This window comes from Strongylocentrotus purpuratus, unplaced genomic scaffold (assembly GCF_000002235.5).
Source record: "Strongylocentrotus purpuratus isolate Spur 01 unplaced genomic scaffold, Spur_5.0 spur5_scaffold_15, whole genome shotgun sequence".
NCBI lineage: Eukaryota > Metazoa > Echinodermata > Echinoidea > Camarodonta > Strongylocentrotidae > Strongylocentrotus > Strongylocentrotus purpuratus.
In genome coordinates this window covers 29,189,895-29,210,508 of record NW_022145600.1, presented here as the reverse complement: position 1 = coordinate 29,210,508, position 20,614 = coordinate 29,189,895, and the positions used below count along the sequence as shown (strand labels likewise).

The following is a 20,614-nucleotide window of genomic DNA, read 5'->3' as shown; positions in this document are numbered from 1 at the left end:
TATTTTTTATTGGAAAACCTCTGTTCGAGGTTGTGACATCACTGCTCATGGGGCTGAGCACTTTAGATTTTGATGAATATGTGTGAATAATTGGACATAAAAACACCATTTATTTTTCATGTGGAGCCTGTATTTAACATTTGCATGTAATTTGTAGGTCACAAGACTCCCCTTAAGCTGTGAATGGATTTTGAGTCAAACTTGGGGCTGAGTTTTTGCCTAGGATGTCCCGACATGAAGGTAAGCAGATTGCAGAAACCGGAACATGTCAGCATTATTACATAGACTTTACGTATAGAAAAGTCCTGCACTAATTCAAATGAATGTGATCTCGTGAAACTGCGGCGCCGGCTGCCTGGCTACTGTCTGAGACTGAGTTAATCAATGTAAATGTGAATCTGACTGAATGATAAACTCACTGATACAGATAATTGTAATGCTGTTGATGACTTATTTCCAATTATGCAAATAAATTGTTTTGCGTAGATTGCCTGGGCAATTCAGGAAGGGACACCATCACGACCGTCAAAAAAAAGAAAACACATTTCTGATTTCAATGAAGGTGGCGAATGGGATGTTGTAGGATAAGGAGGCGAGTTGGCTCAGTTGGTAAAGCTTCTGCCTGTCGAACCAAAGATCCCGGGTTCAACTCCCATCCAGGCGGATGACTGAAGTCTGCGTTGTGTGTTAATGTGCCCCTTCCCTGGCCTTGTTCATAGAAGCAGGTTATGTCAAGTGGAAAACACTGCGTCCCTCGGATAGGACGTTAAATGGAGGCCCCGTGTACAGGAGAGTCACCACCCTTGTACGTTAAGAACCCATTGCACTATTTGTATAAGAGAAGGGGGAAACCCTGGTGTAATGGTCCACCTGCACACCCCAATCAGGCCGAGTATACGGCATCTGCAAGAATCTTCAGTATTGAAGAAGGCAGATTATCTTGAAGAAGAAGAAGATTACAAACAACCCCAGATTTTCTTAAATTATACCCCATTTTAATGTTCTCCCAGAAGGTTATTTACTAACATCTTATAACGTTTAGCGAAGGCAGCCAGTGATGGCCGATCAGAAGGGCCCTAGCCTTGGCCTTGCAGGCTTGCATGAAGGGCCAAAAAGCGGCCGTGTTTGAAAACGAGGCAGAGAATGGGTGAACTTAAAGATATGTGCAGGATGGGAGCTATAGTTCTACGTTGGGTTAACTCCAGATCCTACACCAGTAGGGGCGCTGGTCCGAGAATGAGGATCGTTTGCATAAACAAGGATATCCTTGTAAACGTTGACGAAATTGCGTCCTAAAAATAAGGATCGTCTGCACTTCCGGGACTCTTTGTCTCATCGGCGCTCTGCAGGTTTCGCGTAAGAAAATAACCCTGGTTCACCGTCTACTTTTATGGGTTGTCCGTCTTCCTGGAGATTAATCGCTCATAACATGATCATGAAAGTCTCTGTACAAAATCAATGTAAAATGCATCAAGAAAATCATTGCGGAATCAGTTTTTTGCATCGCCAACGCGCAGATTGGAAATATGAAACGTCTGCGAAATGCGGACAATCCTTATTTTTGCTGACACGTCTGTCTGCGTTTACGAAGACGCTCTTCGTTTATGTGGACGATCCTTATTCTCGGACCAGCTCCCCTACTGTACACCGGGACACAATTCAAACAGTAATATTGGTCCTAGATCTAGATCTATTTTTTAGAAATCTAAAAAAGTACATGTAGTAATTGATATTTAGACTTACAATGTTTTTTGACTCCTCTGGGCTTCCGGTCAACCACTTGAAATTATAATTTGAAAATGTCTTTGATGGGATAAAGGGTGGTTCCTTACACCTAAACCAAACTTTCTCTTCGCTATGTTGAATCAACAATATACACCACGTACGTTTTGAATGGCTCGTACGTACACACTCACTTTCAATTCAAATCGAGCTCTATAAAAGAAATTCACAACTGTAAGAAACCATAAAAATTATAAAATCGTATTAATTGAATTAGAAGTTTTGTGACTTGTGTTTTTGTGTTCAGTGGTATTTGTGAAAAAATAGTGACATATCAATCGAAATTTGGCCAAATGAGAAGTAGAGCACACGGGTGAAGATCACCACTGTAGTGTGGCATACAATTTTTAGCTGCAGCACATAAAAAAGTCCCACATACATTGTAGTTTCAGCAGAACCTATCCCTGAATGAAATAGAGTGATGTTTTGGTCGACTTTCCAATTTCTACCATCTTCTCTGCCGATGGCAACTGTGCAGGACCTCTGGGTATCAAAACTCCTTCTTCCCCAGTGCGATCAGCTCATGGAACCAGCTCCCTACCACTGTGACAGCAGCTTCTTCTATGGAACAGTACAAGAGGCAGCTGGTTGGGGTGACTCTGCATCAAAACTAGCTGGAGAAGGAGTTATTTTGACTTGCACAGTGAACACTTTTTAGTGTTTACTACTCAATTCTAAAACCGTTTGGGACTTCTTTTTTGGAGGCTCACACAACGCAGCATGGCACACTCGTTCACAACACTACACAACAGTACAAAAATAGTCCCCCAGAGAACTGTACTTGTAATGTAAATGTACTGTACATGATTGTAGGGGTTGACAATTGGCTTTGTGGACAATTTGATCAACTGTTCTCTTAGATATTCAATAACATGTAATCATACATTATATGGGACAAAACTTACGTTTTTGTTTTTCCGAGTTATGCTGTCGATATATTATAGGAATTCTCTAGTTTATTCTTCAAAACCATTGTAACAGTTACATGTCAATAATTCACCATCTTTTTTGCCCTTTCTTATTTTTGAAATTTTACGTGTAAATCAAATGTGACACTGATGCATGTGTAAGATCAACAAGTTGATGATTTGGGGTACAAAATTGTGATTGTGATGGTGGAAGGAATCATGATTTCAGTAGTGCTCATGTCATTTGCTCCCATTTTATCCTCTCTCTGCAGACAGACTCCTCAGAGAACAATAAACATTACCTTTTATTTATTTTTATTCAAACGTACTGGTATTCAAATAAAATAGATGCCTAGACAGTATTTTCTTCTCCTCTTCCTCCTTCTTCTCCTTCTTCTCTTTCTTCTCCTTCTCCTTCTTTTCCTTCTTTTCCTTATTTTCCTTCTTTTCCTTCTTTTCCTTCTTCTTCTCCTTCTTCTTCTCTTCTTCTTCTCTTCTTCTTCTCTTCTTCTTCTCTTCTTCTTCTCTTCTTCTTCTCTTCTTCCACTTCCTCTTCCTCATCATCTTCCTCTTCTTCCTCTTCCTCTTCCTCTTCTTCCTCTTCTTCTTCCTTTTTTCTTCCTCATCCTCATCCTCATCCTCGTCCTCGTCCTCTTCCTCTTCTTCTTCTGCTTCCTCCTCCTCTTCTTCTTCTTCTCCCCCCCCCCCCCCCCATTTCCATTCTGCTTAGTTGTAAGCTGTGACTGCTGTCTGTAATGAAAATAAGTTGTATGGTGCCTAGACTCTTTGTAATAATTAGACATCACTTCTTTTTTCCCCTTCTGCTCAAGCTGTGAGATTTTACTGAGCACTGTCATAAAAGAAATACATTTTCAGTCTTTGTTTTGCAGTTAGAGTGACCCAAGAAAAATATGCTCTTCATATAATAGCTGGAAAGTTGGACCAAACCTTCAAGCCACATAATAATAATAATAATAGTAGCTACTTGTATAGCGCACAGGTCCACCTTTCGGTGCTCATTGCGCTTAGAGAAAAATACATGTAACAAACTTAAGAAACAAAAAACAAAAAACAGAATTCTCCTAGACATACATGTAGTAAATTAGAATATTGCAATATTTACAATGGAAAAAGCAAACAAGTTTTCAGTTGTGATTCGAATGTTTCTGTTGATGACAGTTGATGTATTTGTAGAAGGAGTTCATTCTAGAGTTTCAGACCCATGGCTGAGAAATCCTGATTGCCCCGAGCATATTCTACATGTAGGTGTGTGTGTTTATTGTCCCACATACCCATTTCTGTGTGCAGCGCAAGTGATTTTCATCATGCTTCAATCATTTTTTCATGCCAAGCCTCGCAGTATGCATCAAATGTAATGTAAGGTTATATAATGCATCACATACATGTACATGTAATTGCTTCCAGACAGTTTTTAAAATAAAAAAAATTCACAGTGTGATAACTTAACCAATATTGAACTTTATCTCTAAAAAAGTAATCAATAAGGACCCACTAATTTCCCCCCATTTATTCAGGTGTAAGCTGTGACTGCTGTCTAAAAAGTAATTTCCGAGGCAGACGGTACAAGTGTCTCATCTGTTACGACTATGACCTTTGTTCGACCTGCTATGAAAACGGAGCAACCACTACAAGACACACAGCAGAGCATCCAATGCAGTGCATACTTACTAGATCAGATTTTGGTAAGCAATAACACTTCATCTTTTAATCCTTTCAGGACGGGATGTATTTTTAGCGCTAAATTGATCACATACATGTACATGTATTGTTCTTCAAATAGGCTTTTTTTTATTTTCATAGCTACTGTACGATGTACATGTACATTGTTAAAGTGACTTGGTAACATTGTTGAAGGTTGATGAAAAAGGTGCTTAATTTTTGTATAAAATGTTACTTACTATATTCCTTGTACTGTACTAACCCTCTGACGTGCAAAAAATCCTGAAAAAAATTCTCAAACCATGAAGATATCTAAGGTTTTCTTTGAATGCGTCGATGAACATCACCCTCTAACAGTGATTAATAGTAAATTTTCCCAACCGTTTTCCATGAAAAAAAGACATAAAACAGGCTATAAAAAATCTGTCAAACTCTTAAATGTCTGGAATGGAATGTAGAGCCATTTTATTGCTTTGTGAGATTTCCATTCACCTAAAATGTAATTAAATTGCAATAATATAATTGGGAGAATTAAGGAATCGATCAGATCAGTTTTTCCCAATTTGTACCATGAATAATGGTCCGTTTTTCAATCAAATTTTCAGATTACCTTATCTTTAATTGTACATCTAGCATTATAATCACTACCTTAGCACCACTATCTCTATCTGAACAATGTTACCAAGTCCCTTTAAAATAAACTGTAATGTCAGAGCTGAGGACAATAAAATGTACGTGGGCGAGAATGTTAACAATTTTTTTTTAAATTTCACTTTTAATTTAAAAAAAAACAATGATTTTGAATCTCTCAACATGTTGCCAATGTAAGTTTTTCCCAATTTGTACCATGAATAATGGTCCGTTTTTAATCAAATTTTCAGATTACGGTATCTTCAATTGTACATCTAGCATTATAGTCACTACCTTAGCACCACTATCTCTCATCTGAACATTACCAAGTCCCTTTAAAATAAACTGTAATGTCAGAGCTGAGGACAATAAAATGTACGTGGGCGAGAATGTTAACAATTTTTTTTAAATTTCACTTTTGATTTAAAAAAAAAAACAATGATTTTGAATCTCTCAACATGTTGCCAATGTAAGTTTTTCCCGATTTGTACCATGAATAATGGTCCGTTTTCAATCAAATTTTCAGATTACCTTATCTTTAATTGTACATCTAGCATTATAATCACTACCTTAGCACCACTATCTCTCATCTGAACAATGTTACCAAGTCCCTTTAAAATAAACTGTAATGTCAGAGCTGAGGACAATAAAATGTACGTGGGCGAGAATGTTAACAATTTTTTTTTAAATTTCACTTTTGATTTAAAAAAAAACAATGATTTTGAATCTCTCAACATGTTGCCAATGTAAGTTTTTCCCAATTTGTACCATGAATAATGGTCCGTTTTCAATCAAATTTTCAGATTACGGTATCTTCAATTGTACATCTAGCATTATAGTCACTACCTTAGCACCACTATCTCTCATCTGAACAATGTTACCAAGTCCCTTTAAAATAAACTGTAATGTCAGAGCTGAGGACAATAAAATGTACGTGGGCGAGAATGTTAACAATTTTTTTTTAAATTTCACTTTTGATTTAAAAAAAACAATGATTTTGAATCTCTCAACATGTTGCCAATGTAATCATTTTAAAGCTTATTTTCCTATTTGAAACTCCTGGCATCAAACACTTATTGTCTTGAATCAAAAATGGATACAGTGTGTGCAGAACTAAGGCCAAAAAAAAAAAAAAAAACATGTTTAGCGTCGAAAAATTGGAAGGAGGAGGCCCTTTTTTTTTTCTTCTTCTTCTTCTTCTTCTTTCAAAATGGCTGCTCGGTACATTTTCCCTGACAGTCGGGCCATTTTTTTTTCAAGATGGCCGCCGACAATTTTTTTTTTTTTTTAATCAGAAATAGAGCCATTTTAGCAGTGTTTTTCATGGTTTTTTCCTTTTTAAAAAAAAAAATTTCAAATTTTTTTTTTCAAGAAATCAACAACAAAAAAAAAATCAAATTTTTTTTTTATTTTTTAAATTTCACTTTTGATTTAAAAAAAAACAATGATTTTGAATCTCTCAACATGTTGCCAATGTAAGTTTTTCCCAATTTGTACCATGAATAATGGTCCGTTTTCAATCAAATTTTCAGATTACGGTATCTTCAATTGTACATCTACCATTGAAGTCACTACCTTAGCACCACTAAGCCGCTCGGTATATTTTCCCTGACAGTCGGGCCATTTTTTTTTCAAGATGGCAGCCGACAATTTTTTTTTTTTTTTTAATCAGAAATAGAGCCATTTTAGCAGTGTTTTTCATGGTTTTTTTTCTTTTAAAAAAAAAAATTTCAAAAAATCAACAACAAAAAAAAAATCAAAAAAAAAAAAAAAAAAAAATCTTCTCTTTCTACCCATGCATCAAGCATACTTTATGTTGCTCTATATCAAAAGTCATTGAGCCAAACCTCAAAATGTAGGATGATTGTCACAAAAGGGTTAAAACAAACTTGTAACACCAACTTGGCAGTGTCCTTCCTTGTTTTCATCTGAAAAGTCAGATGTGATGTTGGTCATCTTTTTATCATTTTGGTTTCTGTTTTTCTCTGCCTTAGTGTCAGGACTTGGCCCATACAGTTGGCTTTTAAAAACTTCATTATTAAATGCAGAACTCAGTAATACTCGTTTAGATCTTATCAGTTGTAAACATCAAAATGTTGATAGAAAGAGCTCTTTTTTTTCTTCTTCTGTGATTCATTTTGTTTCATAATTTTGGTGTTTAAGTTCTCTCAATATGTAGGGCCCCCCCCCCCCCCAAAAGAAGAAAGAAACAATAGCAACAAAAAAAATACACTTCATTTCTTCAAAGAGCACGCCTCGATGTAAATGAAAATGAAAGAACCATTAGTAGGCAGCTGCTTGCTGTACACTGCAGTAGCATACGGAACATAGGCATGTACGGCAATGAATGAAGGTCAAGTGTAGAAGGACTCATTAAAATACATGTGTACATGAACATTGCATTTGTGTTCTTACATAATGTACCTACATTGTAATGTTAGTTTGCACTTTGATATTCAGCATCCTTTATTGGTCATCCTTGGATAATTGTTTTACTTCCAGATCCATTGTACATACATATTTTTTCATGCATGTACCTGTGAATTATTATTTTTCAGAAGCATGTTCTTTTCTCTTCTTTTCTTTTATCATATCCTTGATTATTCATTGTGAATTGCCATTGATATTTTCTAATCTACAACTGTAATGTAAACATAATTGTATTTTACCAAATCGATTTTTAATGTAATGCTTTCCTGTACATGTATCAACTATCAATCTTTTGTAAATTCAATTCGTTTCAGCCTCTGGCTGCTATTTGCATGTTTTTTACCATATCAAATCAAAGCAAATCAAATCAAATCAAATTTTATATCCCCATGTCAAGAAAAGATAAGAAAATATTATTTGCTGATCATGGTTTCTCTCATTAATTGGCAAATTGGCAGCCAAATGATAGTGTACATTGTGTGAACTAAGCTGTTTATGACCGTGATGTTGATTATAGTCTAGATGTCAGTTTTTTATTGGCATAATTTACAAGAAGAAAAAAATGAAAAGAAAATTGCATCACCAAGTATATGGACTGAAATTCGTTTCAACGTCTTCACAGTTTCTGAAGAGCTTAGTCAATAGGCTCTACTTCATCTATTTATCTTTTGTGTAGACATACATCAGCATCAATTCAATAAGAATAATGTAGTGTCGGAAGCATCATCTTATGATGGGCATAAACCTTGAACAAAAGGCATTGTAATGGCTGTTTCTCCTGAAATGTACTTGACATGTTCATGTAGCTGCATGTAATTTCTGTAGATTTTTGTTTCTTCTTTCTCTCATTGTACATGGAAACTGTGTAATAATTATAATATTTTAATCTCTGTTGTGATTTCTTTCAGCTTTACAGTGAGCCTCCATTCACACATATTTGTTTTACTTTTTGTTCTTCTTCTAAATGTAGATTTTTGTTTCTTCTCTCTCATTGTACATGGAAACTGTGTGATAATATTTTAATCTCTGTTGTGATTTCTTTCAGCTTAGTGAGCCTCCATTTACACGTATTTGTTTTACTTTTTCTTCTTCTTCTAAGTACAGTAAATGTAGATTTTTGTTTCTTCTTTCTCTCATTGTACATGGAAACTGTGTAATAATTATAATATGTTAATCTCTATTGTGATTTCTTTCAGCTTTACAGTGAGCCTCCATTTACACGTGTTTGTTTTACTTTTTCTTCTTCTTCTATTAAAGTACAGTAAATGTAGATTTTTAATATTTTAATCTCTGTTGTGATTTCATTCAGCTTAGTGAGCCTCCATTTACACGTGTTTGTTTTACCTTTTCTTCTTCTTTTAAATGTAGATTTTTGTTTCTTCTTTCTCTCATTGTACATGGAAACTTTGTTATAATATTTTAATCTCTGTTGTGATTTCTTTCAGCTTAGTGAACCTCCATTTACACATTTTTTTTCTTCTATATTTCCTTCTAAATGTCAGATTTATATTATGGTGGTGAAGCGGTGAGTTTAGACCAAGCACAGTCCTTCTCCTGTCCGTACTGTGGGAAGATGGGGTATACAGAAACAACCCTACAAGAGCACGTCACTTCAGAACATTCAGACTCTAATGCAGAAGTGGTGAGTTATGCTGTTCTTAATTTAAATACGTGTAATCTTAAAGATAAAGTTAACCTCTGGTCATGCAATTGCATTGTGAAAGAAATGGTGTGGAATTGATCAGAAAAGGTTGATCATTTATTGGTGTGTACTTACTGCAAGGTTCTGGAATCATCAAAATGATAAGAAATTTGGCCCAGTCTTGGTAAAGTAACAAGCACTGTTCACAGAATGATGTATATGGGACTACACGAACATGTGGCATAAAAATCTGTCCGAATTTTATGATGTTACATGCCATATTTAGAATATTAAGGCATTTGAAGAGCAATGCTTTTCATGGAGCATTTTTTATCTGATGTTCTTCCACACTTGCAAAATAACAATTATAATGCTCACAATTATTTTTCACCTCTTCCCAGAACTCAACCTTCTCTTTAAAGATGTGTATTCTTAAGCCCACCGCACACTTAAAGATGTATTTGCAGCCTGATTTTTGAAGATATCTCAATTATATATCGTAGGGAAATTTAAGCAAACATTATTTCCTGAATTAGATGATAAGAATACTAATAACCAGAATGTTATTGAATATAAGCTTTTCAAATCGGCTTCACAGTGTAGACAGACAACCACTTAACCAGTCTGACATCACATCTATTCGGAGCCAATATAGCTTTTCCTTCTTCCCTATAACTTGAAATCCTTGAAATTAAGATTTTATTAATCATATGACTATTGAGATCCTTGATCATCAAAAATCTAAGTACATGTAATTGATATTATAAATTCTTTCTAAATCTGATCATAGTCAGATCATACAGTAGTGTGAGCCAAGCCTTTGTTCCTCTATTGAAATTTAACCAAGATTGCGGATATTTAAAGGGACCTTCAAACCTGTTTCATAATTTTTTTAAAATGAATAACCGTTACAATAACTGTTATAAGCTCCTGAAATTGTGGCATTTGATTGCCTGAGAGCAAATTTGTCATAGAAATTTAGCATTTGTTGTTAGTGCTAACAATATTTATGAAACAAGGTCCTGGACTGGAATTTTCTTTGAATTAAATTAAAATTATTTAATAGTCAAATGAACATATTGTAAATTTTGGATTCTTGAACTTCTAAAAAAAAAAATGAAACTTTTAACAAGCTTTTACCTAGGTGTACTGTTTCTCTGTACTTTCCCTTTTTTGCATAATTCAAATTGCTAGAAAGGTTAGATTGTCCTTTAAAAGATATCCTGTTTGAGACCGAGAACAAAATGATCTTACAGGAAACCAAGTTTTTTTTAAGTTTGAGTGTTCTTTTCTTGATAATTGTGTGCATTGTGAAATTGCAACACATGATACAATTTTTTAATAATTTCATCAATCATTTTTTTTTTATAGCATATGTTGTTCCTTTTCGACCATGCACCACTATTTGATGTAAAATGATAAGAGTTCAGTGCTGGTCAGACATTACGGAGCGATATAAAAAAGCTCCCCTCTTGTATATGTTTATAAGGCATTGAAAATTGTTTGTCTAGGTCAGACCACAACAATTTATGCTAATGAGCCTTCAAGGATTTCATTGTATGGTTGGCATTGCTCACCAAGCAATTTTCTTTCTTAGGAAAGGCCTCTGTGATAATACCCATGAGCCAATATTACTCCTTCAGTATGACTTCATTTCAGGAGAAGTCTTGTCAAGTCATGTCCATCTTGTTTGACAGAACCTTACTTATTTGACCACTTATTCTCCTTGTTTTCATCACATTTGAAGGGCTCAACACTATTTTTTTTTGGTAGGGGGTTCAGATTGTACTTTTGACAGTCTCTATGAGCCATATGAAGAAAATTCCACAATTTCAGGCATCTGGAGTAAGATTTTGTCCTAGACGCCTGTTACATGTAGTGTCACTGTCAAGCCCTGATATACATGTACATGTATGCATGTACATTGTAGATTGTCAATATATTGTCATCATTGAGGACTGACGTTTCTTGAATTCATCTTCAATTTTGTTTTATATATTTTGTTGTTGTTGAAATCTTGCAGGTATGTCCAGTGTGTGCAGCATCACCAGGAGGTGACCCTAATCATGTGACTGATGATTTTGCAGCTCATCTAACGTTAGAACACAGATCATCGCGAGAAATTATATCCTTTGGTTTATGATCAGAAAATAGTGTCAAATGTGAAGAGAGTCTTGATTTTTATTGAGCTAAGATTAGGAATCAGGAGAACTTAGAATTCAAGCCTCCTACTTTTGGGTTTCTGGTGTATAATAGTAGTGCTGTTTTGTTTACTTCTGCACTACTAAACAAGACAGTCTCATACATGTAAACATGAAGTAACATATTAGTTTTGGACAAGCCTTGAAATCTGCACAAAGCAGTTTCAGTAGTTATCTGTAACAAAGCAACTACCGTATCTCCATTTTAATGAATCACAAATAAAGTGGTTGCTTTATACTGAAAGAGGATTTGTGATGTACGGAATAGGACCCGCAGCATAAAAGTAGTGCAGTATCTTCAGATTTAATTAACAAAAAAAGCAATGTCTAAAAGGAATTCTTGATTTGAAGGTAGCATAAGTTTGTACTCACATGCCTTTCAGTACATGTAGGCAGATATTGCGATGGTATAATTGTTTCTTCAAAAGAAGTTCCTGTAAAATAGACACATTTCTATGAATCAGTAACCCTAAAAAATAGGGCGGAGATCCAATGAAAGTCTCACACTATTTATCCTAAACATTTGCTGCAAAATTTTATGATAAAATTTCTACAGACTTAAACTTTTATATTGTAGGTGAACTATCACTCTGACAAATGTAACTTTACCGGTTTCTCCTTGACTTTGAGTATCTTACGACGAGGCAGGCAACGTGAGGCATCTAAGAAGAATGTTTCATCCAGGCAGAGGTATAGGACCCAGACCGCGGCGGACCAACATGCACTTTGGCGGCGGCAGTGGACTCTCCGCGGGTCAAAGTTCAGGTTCCCCCGGCAACAGAGAAGCTATGGACCCTATAGCAGGTGAATGTCTGTGTGTAATGTGGAGAAGTTGATGCGAGGGTGATGGAGGGGGGGGATACCTTTCTTTTATATCATAGACAAACTTTTATTGTAATTTGGTATCCATGGGAAATGTTAAATATGATTGTAATGCTACAAATCTCTTTTGAACAAATGTAAAATTTAGAAGACATTACACATTTCAGTTTGTCATATTTCCATGGGTCGCCATAAAAATGGCAGGCCATGTGTAATTGCAAAATATTGCTTCTTAAATTAAGCTGAAATCTTGTTGAAGAAGTACATGTATTTTCTGGTCTACAGGTGTTTAGAGACAGAGGTTGTTTTTAAAGTTTCAATTAATAAATTGTAGGTTATTGATTTAAGGAGAGAGTTTGAGTATTTATTATCCTATCCTATCCTCATCTATCTACCAGCAAGAAAAAAAATAGTTGACTTTTGTTAAAGCGATTCCTTCACTCAGTTTGAACCTCCTGAAATTTATTAGTTTTTACTTCCTTGGATAAAAGTATACGAGGTAAAACATTGAGAGAAGGGAAAGAGAGGGAAAGAGAGAGAGAGAGGGAGAGAGAGAGAGAGAGAGGGAGAGAGAGAGAGAGAGAGAGAGAGAGAAAGGAAGAGATACACATGCTTGAGATGCCTTTCATTTTCAAATTGACCAACCTGATTGACCAATCATCTGTTCTTTGTGGGATCAGAACTTTTATCGCAGCTATCTGGGGCAAGGCGGTCAGCGGGTGGTCTTGGCAGCCACTCCTCTACGGCCTCCCAGCTGCATCAACTCCAGATGATGCAGCTACAACTAGAAAGGCAGCAACAGCAGCAGCAGCAACAACAACAGCAACAGCAGCAACAATCTCAGAATGCCCAAGTTAGGAGTATGGTAAGTGGCCATGAGGCAAGCGATGTTGCTGGATATTTCACTTGGATTTCATAATTTTTTGTCCAGCACATGACAGTGCATTTCATTTTGAATCAGTGACTCTGCTGATCCAATGATCTGATGCTCTGATCATATTTGGTCCGTGCTTTCATCATCGTCATCATTTATTAAAGTCAACTTTTTAACTTTGAGTGGTTACTGACTTTTGCACCATGATGACACTCCCTCCCTCCACATCTTCTTGTCTCGAGCATCCTCCTTGTTTAGACCAACCTCTTCATTTGGACCAACCTTCATTGACTGCTTTCTTTCTTCACCATGTCTCTCCGTGAAATCTTTGGTCTTCCTTTCCCTCTTATGCCATCTACTTCCAGATCTCACACTTTTTTCTTCGTCTTCCCTTCTTCTCACCTTCCCTTCCCATATTTCCTCAAAGACATATGGTTAGAGTTGTTATAAATGGTGCCTAATATGTTCTATTGACCAAACTCTGTATGGAAGGCTGTGGGCTAAATCAAACAATGAGTTACTAGATTACAACTAGATAAAAGTAAGGGTCTCTATTATGATTTGAGACTTCCTAAAATGACCCTATAGAAACAAAATTTTATTTCAAGTGGTTTTTGTGACAGATATAGAGAAAATGTTCCAAATTGTGCCTTTGTATTTCAATTAATGAGTATTTTGTATTTCATTACACTGTTGAATGTATTTTTGCACTATAGTACCTACTGACAATTGAAAAATGTCACCTCATTTTTATAATCGAGTTTAACTCAGACATTAATTGTACAGGCGTCCAGAAAATATCTTGAGCATGCCTAATATACATGTAAATAAAGGCATTTTTTTAAAGGTTTATGGATATTTTCTGCTTCTTATCAAAATAACACATGGGGTGTTCCATTGCCTCATAAACAGGATGGAATGATATTCCTCTCATTTCCTTCATTTCCTGCCATTGATAATTTCAGTGATTAATATATGAACTCATGAATGAATCTGATTCAGTAGAACTAGATTTTACATCATAGACAGAATGGCAACAGCTATTTCAAATGTACCTTCATATTATAGGTAGGGTTAGTCTGTTTTTGTTTTTGTTTGCCCCTTTAAAATAGTTTGCAATGTCAAGGATCATCATTGATTAGTAAAAGAGTCAAAAGATCTAATATACCTTCCAGCAAAAATATGATGTAAAGTATGGTGTCAATTTGTATACTTGATTTACTTTTTAGATATTTTAAGAGCTGAAGTTTTGCAATAACGTCATCAAAATAGATATAATTCTGATTATGTAATGAATGTCATCCTAATCTTAGATGGGAATTCAAGATATTTGCTGGGTCGACATTATAGAGGGTAATAATTACTAATTAAAAAGTATTGCATTGCCCCCTTCAAATTGTGTAAGAAATCCATAGTCAAATACAAATTCTACCATGACGCAATGCAACAATAGTCATTTTACTTACATTTGTTAACTTTTAATGACAGCAGAATAACATTTCTAAAAGCTTGTCTGCACTAGTTTGGCCAGGGGGATTAATAATAATAATAATAATAAATTATATTTCTATAGCACATCATACAAGGTATTAGACCTCTCTGCAAGGTCCCTGACAGGTGGTTATCAATTCAAATCAGCTCTCAATTAACATAAGAAAAAGGGGATCATGGGGACCAGCAGGCACCAACTAGGCATTGTTTGCTATATAGAGGGCGCAAGTAGTGCAGTGGGGCTTTAATGTGTCTATTAAATCTATCCTTTTGCTCGCAGGGGAGACGGCAAGTAGAAAGTTTGACAGTACCTCCTCCACGGAGACCTACAGGGGCGGCTGCATCGGCCAACAGCAACCCCAGCAGCCACGGCGCCCCCTCTTACAACGCGGTGGTAGAGGCTGGCTTACTAGCAGCCAGCGCAGCATCACAACCAGAGTCCCAGTACCTATTATCAAGGTGAGTACAGTCTCGCATCTCATGATGAGAAATCCAACCTTAAAGGGCCACCCTAACCAAAATGGGCTGAAATATGAAAAAAAGACATTTCTGACGAGATTCCGAACATGACAATGATTTTTCTTAGAAATTATCAATAATTCTGGAATCTAGCTTTAAAAATGACGACTCAGTTTCGGAGCTGTATTGCGCAATAGCATATGACGTCACTGCAGGAGCCTCGCTGGTGAAAAGGAGGTTGATTTAGGCTTTAATATGTCTTTTAAAAGGCAAACTATGATATTAATTGGGAAAAAAAGACATTTATCTGAAAAATGATATGCACTTGATAATCCCAGTATGTTCATTTATGAATTACAATGAGATTGTAAGATCCTTAGTCCAAAATCCACCACTTGATGGCAGTTGGTATCTCCAGTACGGTATCATCTTTATATTTGTTCTCCATATCTCTCACTCTCTCTCTCTCTCTCTCCTCCATTTAGGATAAATGATCCTTCCCTGTCAGAGACTGACCTCCAGGTTTCAGAGATAGAGAACGCAGACCGCAGTTTCTTTCTCCAAGACCTGATCCTCTCCACGCTAAACGACTCCGACAAGGACTCCGACACTTCCCTAGAAAACATAGAGGGTGCTCTTGCTCGGAGCAGTCCCGTGGAGGATACCCTGACGATAGCATCGCCAACCCTTCGCAAGTTAGGATCTTTAAATTTGAAAGAGAAGGAGGGGCCGGCATAGCACATAGCCTCTCCCTGTGTTTGTGTGTTGTTTGTGACTGATATTGTAACAGTGAGGCGAGTAAAAGAGAGATAAAAACACAAAACCAATTTACCAGTGCATTCTTGTATATTATATTAATATGAATATATAAACTATGATATCCAATGGTAGAGAGTCTGTTATCAGGCCAGTATAGGACTGGGCTAGGTCGGGGGCCAAGAATAGCGGGCACTCACTTCAGACTTTTGCAATATTTTATTTTATACTTTTTTGCAGATGTAGTAGATTGTTTAGAGAGAGGCCCTCCAAAGTTGTTGCTGTAAGGATCCTGTATGACAGGGAATATTTTCCTCTTTTTTTTTTGGTTTATTGTTGTTGGTAAGAATTTGACAAAATAATGATATTGAGATCCTAAATTGGCAACCTGGGGCATTGCATTTGTTGTCTTTCTGTCAAGCAGCCTGCCAGATACGCGCATATGTTGTTCATTTCATTCAGAACAATTTTTTATAGATATCTGCGAGCAATGATCTGCCTTATGTTATGTTATGCTATTAGTTTTCTTTGTGATCCCGGGGTACCAGCTTTTATTGATGAAGACACATGCCTCATCTTTCTTTACATGTTTATGTCAAAACAAGTTCTACATGATAACTTTTCACCCCTTCGAATTAGAAAAGTGGTCTCAGACTTTGGCCTAATGGCACAATAGCCCATTATTATTAATAATATTCACTTATACCTTGATTACAAAATTACTCAACTATTTCTATTTAATTAAATTGTACGTTAACAACCAAAATCATACATTAACCTACCTATCAAAGTACAGTTCTAGAGCCATTGTACCCTTTGGTCAAGCCCCTCCAAACACATTGTCAGATTTCATATTTTGCAATAGAGAAAACAAGAAACCTCAAAGTGTTAGCTAAAGGAAAAACATTTTTTCCCCATCCAGTGGAGTATGTAACACATGAGAGAGGGAAATGAGTTGGATCCTTGATTGTTATCTAGAGCTTATATATTCTGGTTTTCCTCTCTTTCTGTAATTCATGTCATACACAGAAATTAAAAGTGAACGAATATTTAAAATTCATCTTTCTCCAAAATGCGAACACGATAACACCGTCTTATCATTATTACTGTGAACATTGGCATTACTGTACTTCCTTTTGTAGGTGGTGCATTAACTTGGTAAAACCCCCTACATAATAACAGTAATTAATTTGCCCTAAGCACCTCCATAGCAGGAGGCGCTATAGCTCAGTTGGTAGAGCAGTGGTCTTGTAATCCGGTGACCTGGGTTCGAAACGAAGTCGATGCGCTAGTGCCCTTTGGTAAGGCATTAATCCTCATTACCAGGTCCCTCAGAGAGGACCTAAAGCCGTCGGCCGTCTGCTTGCTTACTAACAAGCATCTATGCTTTCTTAGCTGTCTGGTAAAATAACCACCACCACCATAGCATATTGAAAGAGATAGTTGCGACACACACACATGCGATTAAAAGGTCTAGTTTTGAGCACCATGATTTGACCTTTGATTTTGTTCATGTGCGCTTGTCACAACTATCGCTCTCGATACGTAACAAGCACCCCTCACCCTCCAACAGACCCTCTTAACAAACTGCTTTATATAGATTTTCTGATTACACAATCAGATAATCTGTTTTTGAATACTAATACACAAATTGCAAAAATAACATGTTTTTATTACACATATCAGGTTTAAATGACATAAAAAAGGAGGACTTTAATAGTAATTGTTTTGATCAACTTTTGAAAATGTCGCTTCTAGCGGTGTAGATAGTCGGGCTGTCAGTCACATGCGTAAGATTGCCAATATCTTTAATCAGTTTTAATGTACTGACTTTAATACCAGGGTTATTTAAAGATTGTGTTATTGGTAGGGAAAAGGAGGCTCTTTAGTATTTTTGCTTTACTCTGTATGAGAGACTTATTTAATACTTGCATTACATAACCTAGTAAATCAAAGTTTTAAGCAGATCATTTTGGCATCTCCCAGGGTATTCTTGAGTTCCGATAATGAAAAAGAAATTATAGGAAGAAAATCTCACAATTCAAAATAATAATAATGAAAACAAAGAACAAAACAAATGCAATATGACATATCTGATTTCACAATTTAAAAATTGTGACTTTAATACAACATGTTACCCCATATCTTCATATCTGTGTTGGTGCTTTGATATTGTATGGGATTAGCCAGTATTTAAAATATTCATGATATTGACATTTTGCTGGTTTGAAAAACTGTAATGAAAACTAAAAGCCTTTTTTTTTTTTTTTGTGAAACACTTTCTCTTTTTCATTAGCTGAACTCAAGATTATCCCGAAAGTAAAAGATTGGGAAGCCCCAGGGAATATTTGACCTAGTGTATCAGAAAATTAATTTGTTAGCGTTGTTGATGACTTGTATATCTTATATCTGTATTTGTTGTGTATGAATGAAAGTAATCAAAAGCAATGCCTTGAATTGGAAGGGAACTAATCAACAATGTCAATTTTTATCAAGGTGACTAATACTTATTATGGGAATGGTGAAGGGTGATTCCATACATTGTGGAATGAAATTTCCAGAGAATTTCCAATCTTGAAAAAAGGAAATTATGAAGTTGTAATCAAAATCTACAAAATTAATGATAGACGTGTAATATATAAACTAATATGAGGTAGTTACGCAACAGGTGAACTTCCTATCAACTATTTATCAAATTGATAACATAGTGAATTTTGAATGGCTTTTTTACCAAATGAACCAAATGGCAAATAAACCTATCTAAAATTCACTATTTAATGAATCTTAGGGATGGTTGTTAGGAAACTCAACTGTTCATATTAGTAAATATATCACTAATTTGTCGATTTTTATCAAAATGTCTCTAATAAACTGAATTCAAAATTGAGAACTCTCAGGAAACGTCATTCCTTAATGCTTGGAATTGACCTGAAGATGTCATTTGCTCGCTACCACCATCTTAAAGTACTCGTTTATAAGGTGAAGAAAAGACAATTAATATGATTATAGAGCAATGAGATGAGATTTAAAAAACGCACAGAGTTTGTATGTATTTTAAGGGACACTGTGAACTGGAACATTCTATGGCGTCGATGTGTAATGGGGGACGGCTACCGAATGACATTGTGTGTTTGAATCGTGTATATATTCCAAGATGAATTCAAATGATAATGACATTGCGGAGACAATGTCTGTCATAGTGTGTTTTCAAACCATGTATTTGTCAAAAGGCTAGGTGACATGACAGGCAGCTGCTTAGTTTTCAAGAATTTTTTTTTTTTGATTTCATCACAATTTTGTTTGCTTTAACAAAACAAGAAAATCAAAGGAATATTCTCAATAACTTTTTAATCATGTCAACCAGAGTTGTGATGTCAAAAGTTGTATCCCTTTCAGGTTTATTTCTATCTAATATTTATTAATATCCTGAAATTCCTTCAAAAAATTTGCAAAATCAATTTTAAAACAATACTTTTTCATAACTCGCTCTGATTAAAATGTAATTAGGGAGGAATAAAACATCAACAACAGTGATTAAAAACTGGCATTCATCTTGAAAATAAGCCCACCCTGTGATCAAAAGGTGAATTTTAAATTAAAATGTTCAAGAATCTAGGTTGCATTATTTACCCCAATTTGTCCTTGTACGTGCAAGAGCAAATTTAAAGAGTTCATGAGTTCTAAAAGTTATTGAATCAATTCTATTGAACCTAATACAACAAGGCCTCATAATGCCTCAAAATTCATATCCTCGCTACAAATAATGCTGGGATTGACATGCACATGCCTAGTAGTAGACAAAAGGTTTGAGGCATCTAAAACAATGTCATTAGCCTTTAATAAACAACTTCAAGGTCAGAAAGTTGTCTTCTTTTTTTCTTCTAAATCTTGAAAGTGCAAACAATGGATAAGTATTGCAAAGGTTTGCAGGATGGACAATGTAAAATACTCTGGGAACCTGCTGGAATTGGAATTTTAACCCAGGCATATATTGGTGTTGAGACTTTAAACAAACTAGGCAAGTCTTTGTATTATTTTGAGTTGGTCTTATCAAATATCTCCAATTTTGTTAACAGGGCTCTGGGCTAATAATAAAATGTGATATGATTTTTTTTTCCACTTTCTTTTAATTCTTGAGAAAATCAGGAATCTTTGAAGAATGTCAAGTTCTCACCATTATTTTGTTTTTTAAATCAAAGTGATTTATTGCTGTGAGAGTGGGATGACGGTAATATTATCTGTACTACAGTCAAACCTGTCTATAGCGACCGCCCAAGTGAAACACAAAAAGAGGTCTTTGTAGACAGGTTCCTTTAGTACATGTTTCAATGAGAAACTATTTTCAAGGGAAACAAAATATGTGGTCTTTGTAGACAGGTGGTCACTAAAGCAGGTTTGACTGTACCCTGAACTGTTAAACAAAGTTTCACGCAATTTTAAATAGATTCTCTTGAAATGATTTTCATGTAACTTCAAAAAAACCTGCTCATATTTAGAGCTCTACTTTACATTTGGCTGTGTCCAATACGTAAATACATATCTTGCTGTCCCCAGACTTTTCACAGATACGTCACATTTGATTTACTATAACATATTGCTCTGTCCAAAAACTGAACATCATTTAGCAGTGCTTTCTTTATTTAAAAAAAAATGCCTTACCATATGTAACTGTATCAAATACTTGTAGCATTTTCATTTTCTCTTTTCTTACCTCTCGTTTTTTTTTTTTTTTTTTTGAAGTTATTTTAAAGTGCTTTTTTTTTTACAGGATCTGGATATTATGACAATTGTTCTTTTTTTGTAAGGTAGAATTATTAATATTATATCTAATCCAAGTTGATTGCTTCTGCAAATGACACACTGTTATATCCATCCAATGTCAGCTGTACTGTATACATGGAGTTCAGTGTCCCAGTGTTCACTGCATAAATAGATATGT

The 20,614-nt window shown here is 35.5% G+C and overlaps 1 protein-coding gene across 1 annotated transcript; it reads left to right on the top strand.

The window, feature by feature from the left end:
- Positions 1-24: 24 nt before the first annotated feature.
- LOC762550 (E3 ubiquitin-protein ligase KCMF1) lies at positions 25-16,510 on the top strand. Its single transcript, XM_030986128.1, has 8 exons — positions 25-240; positions 4,226-4,393; positions 8,933-9,072; positions 11,096-11,197; positions 11,912-12,077; positions 12,776-12,960; positions 14,741-14,919; positions 15,405-16,510. The coding sequence occupies exons 1-8, from the start codon at positions 225-227 to the stop codon at positions 15,655-15,657; spliced, it is 1,209 nt and encodes a 402-aa protein (XP_030841988.1). The 5' UTR covers positions 25-224; the 3' UTR covers positions 15,658-16,510.
- The last annotated feature ends 4,104 nt before the right edge of the window (positions 16,511-20,614 follow it).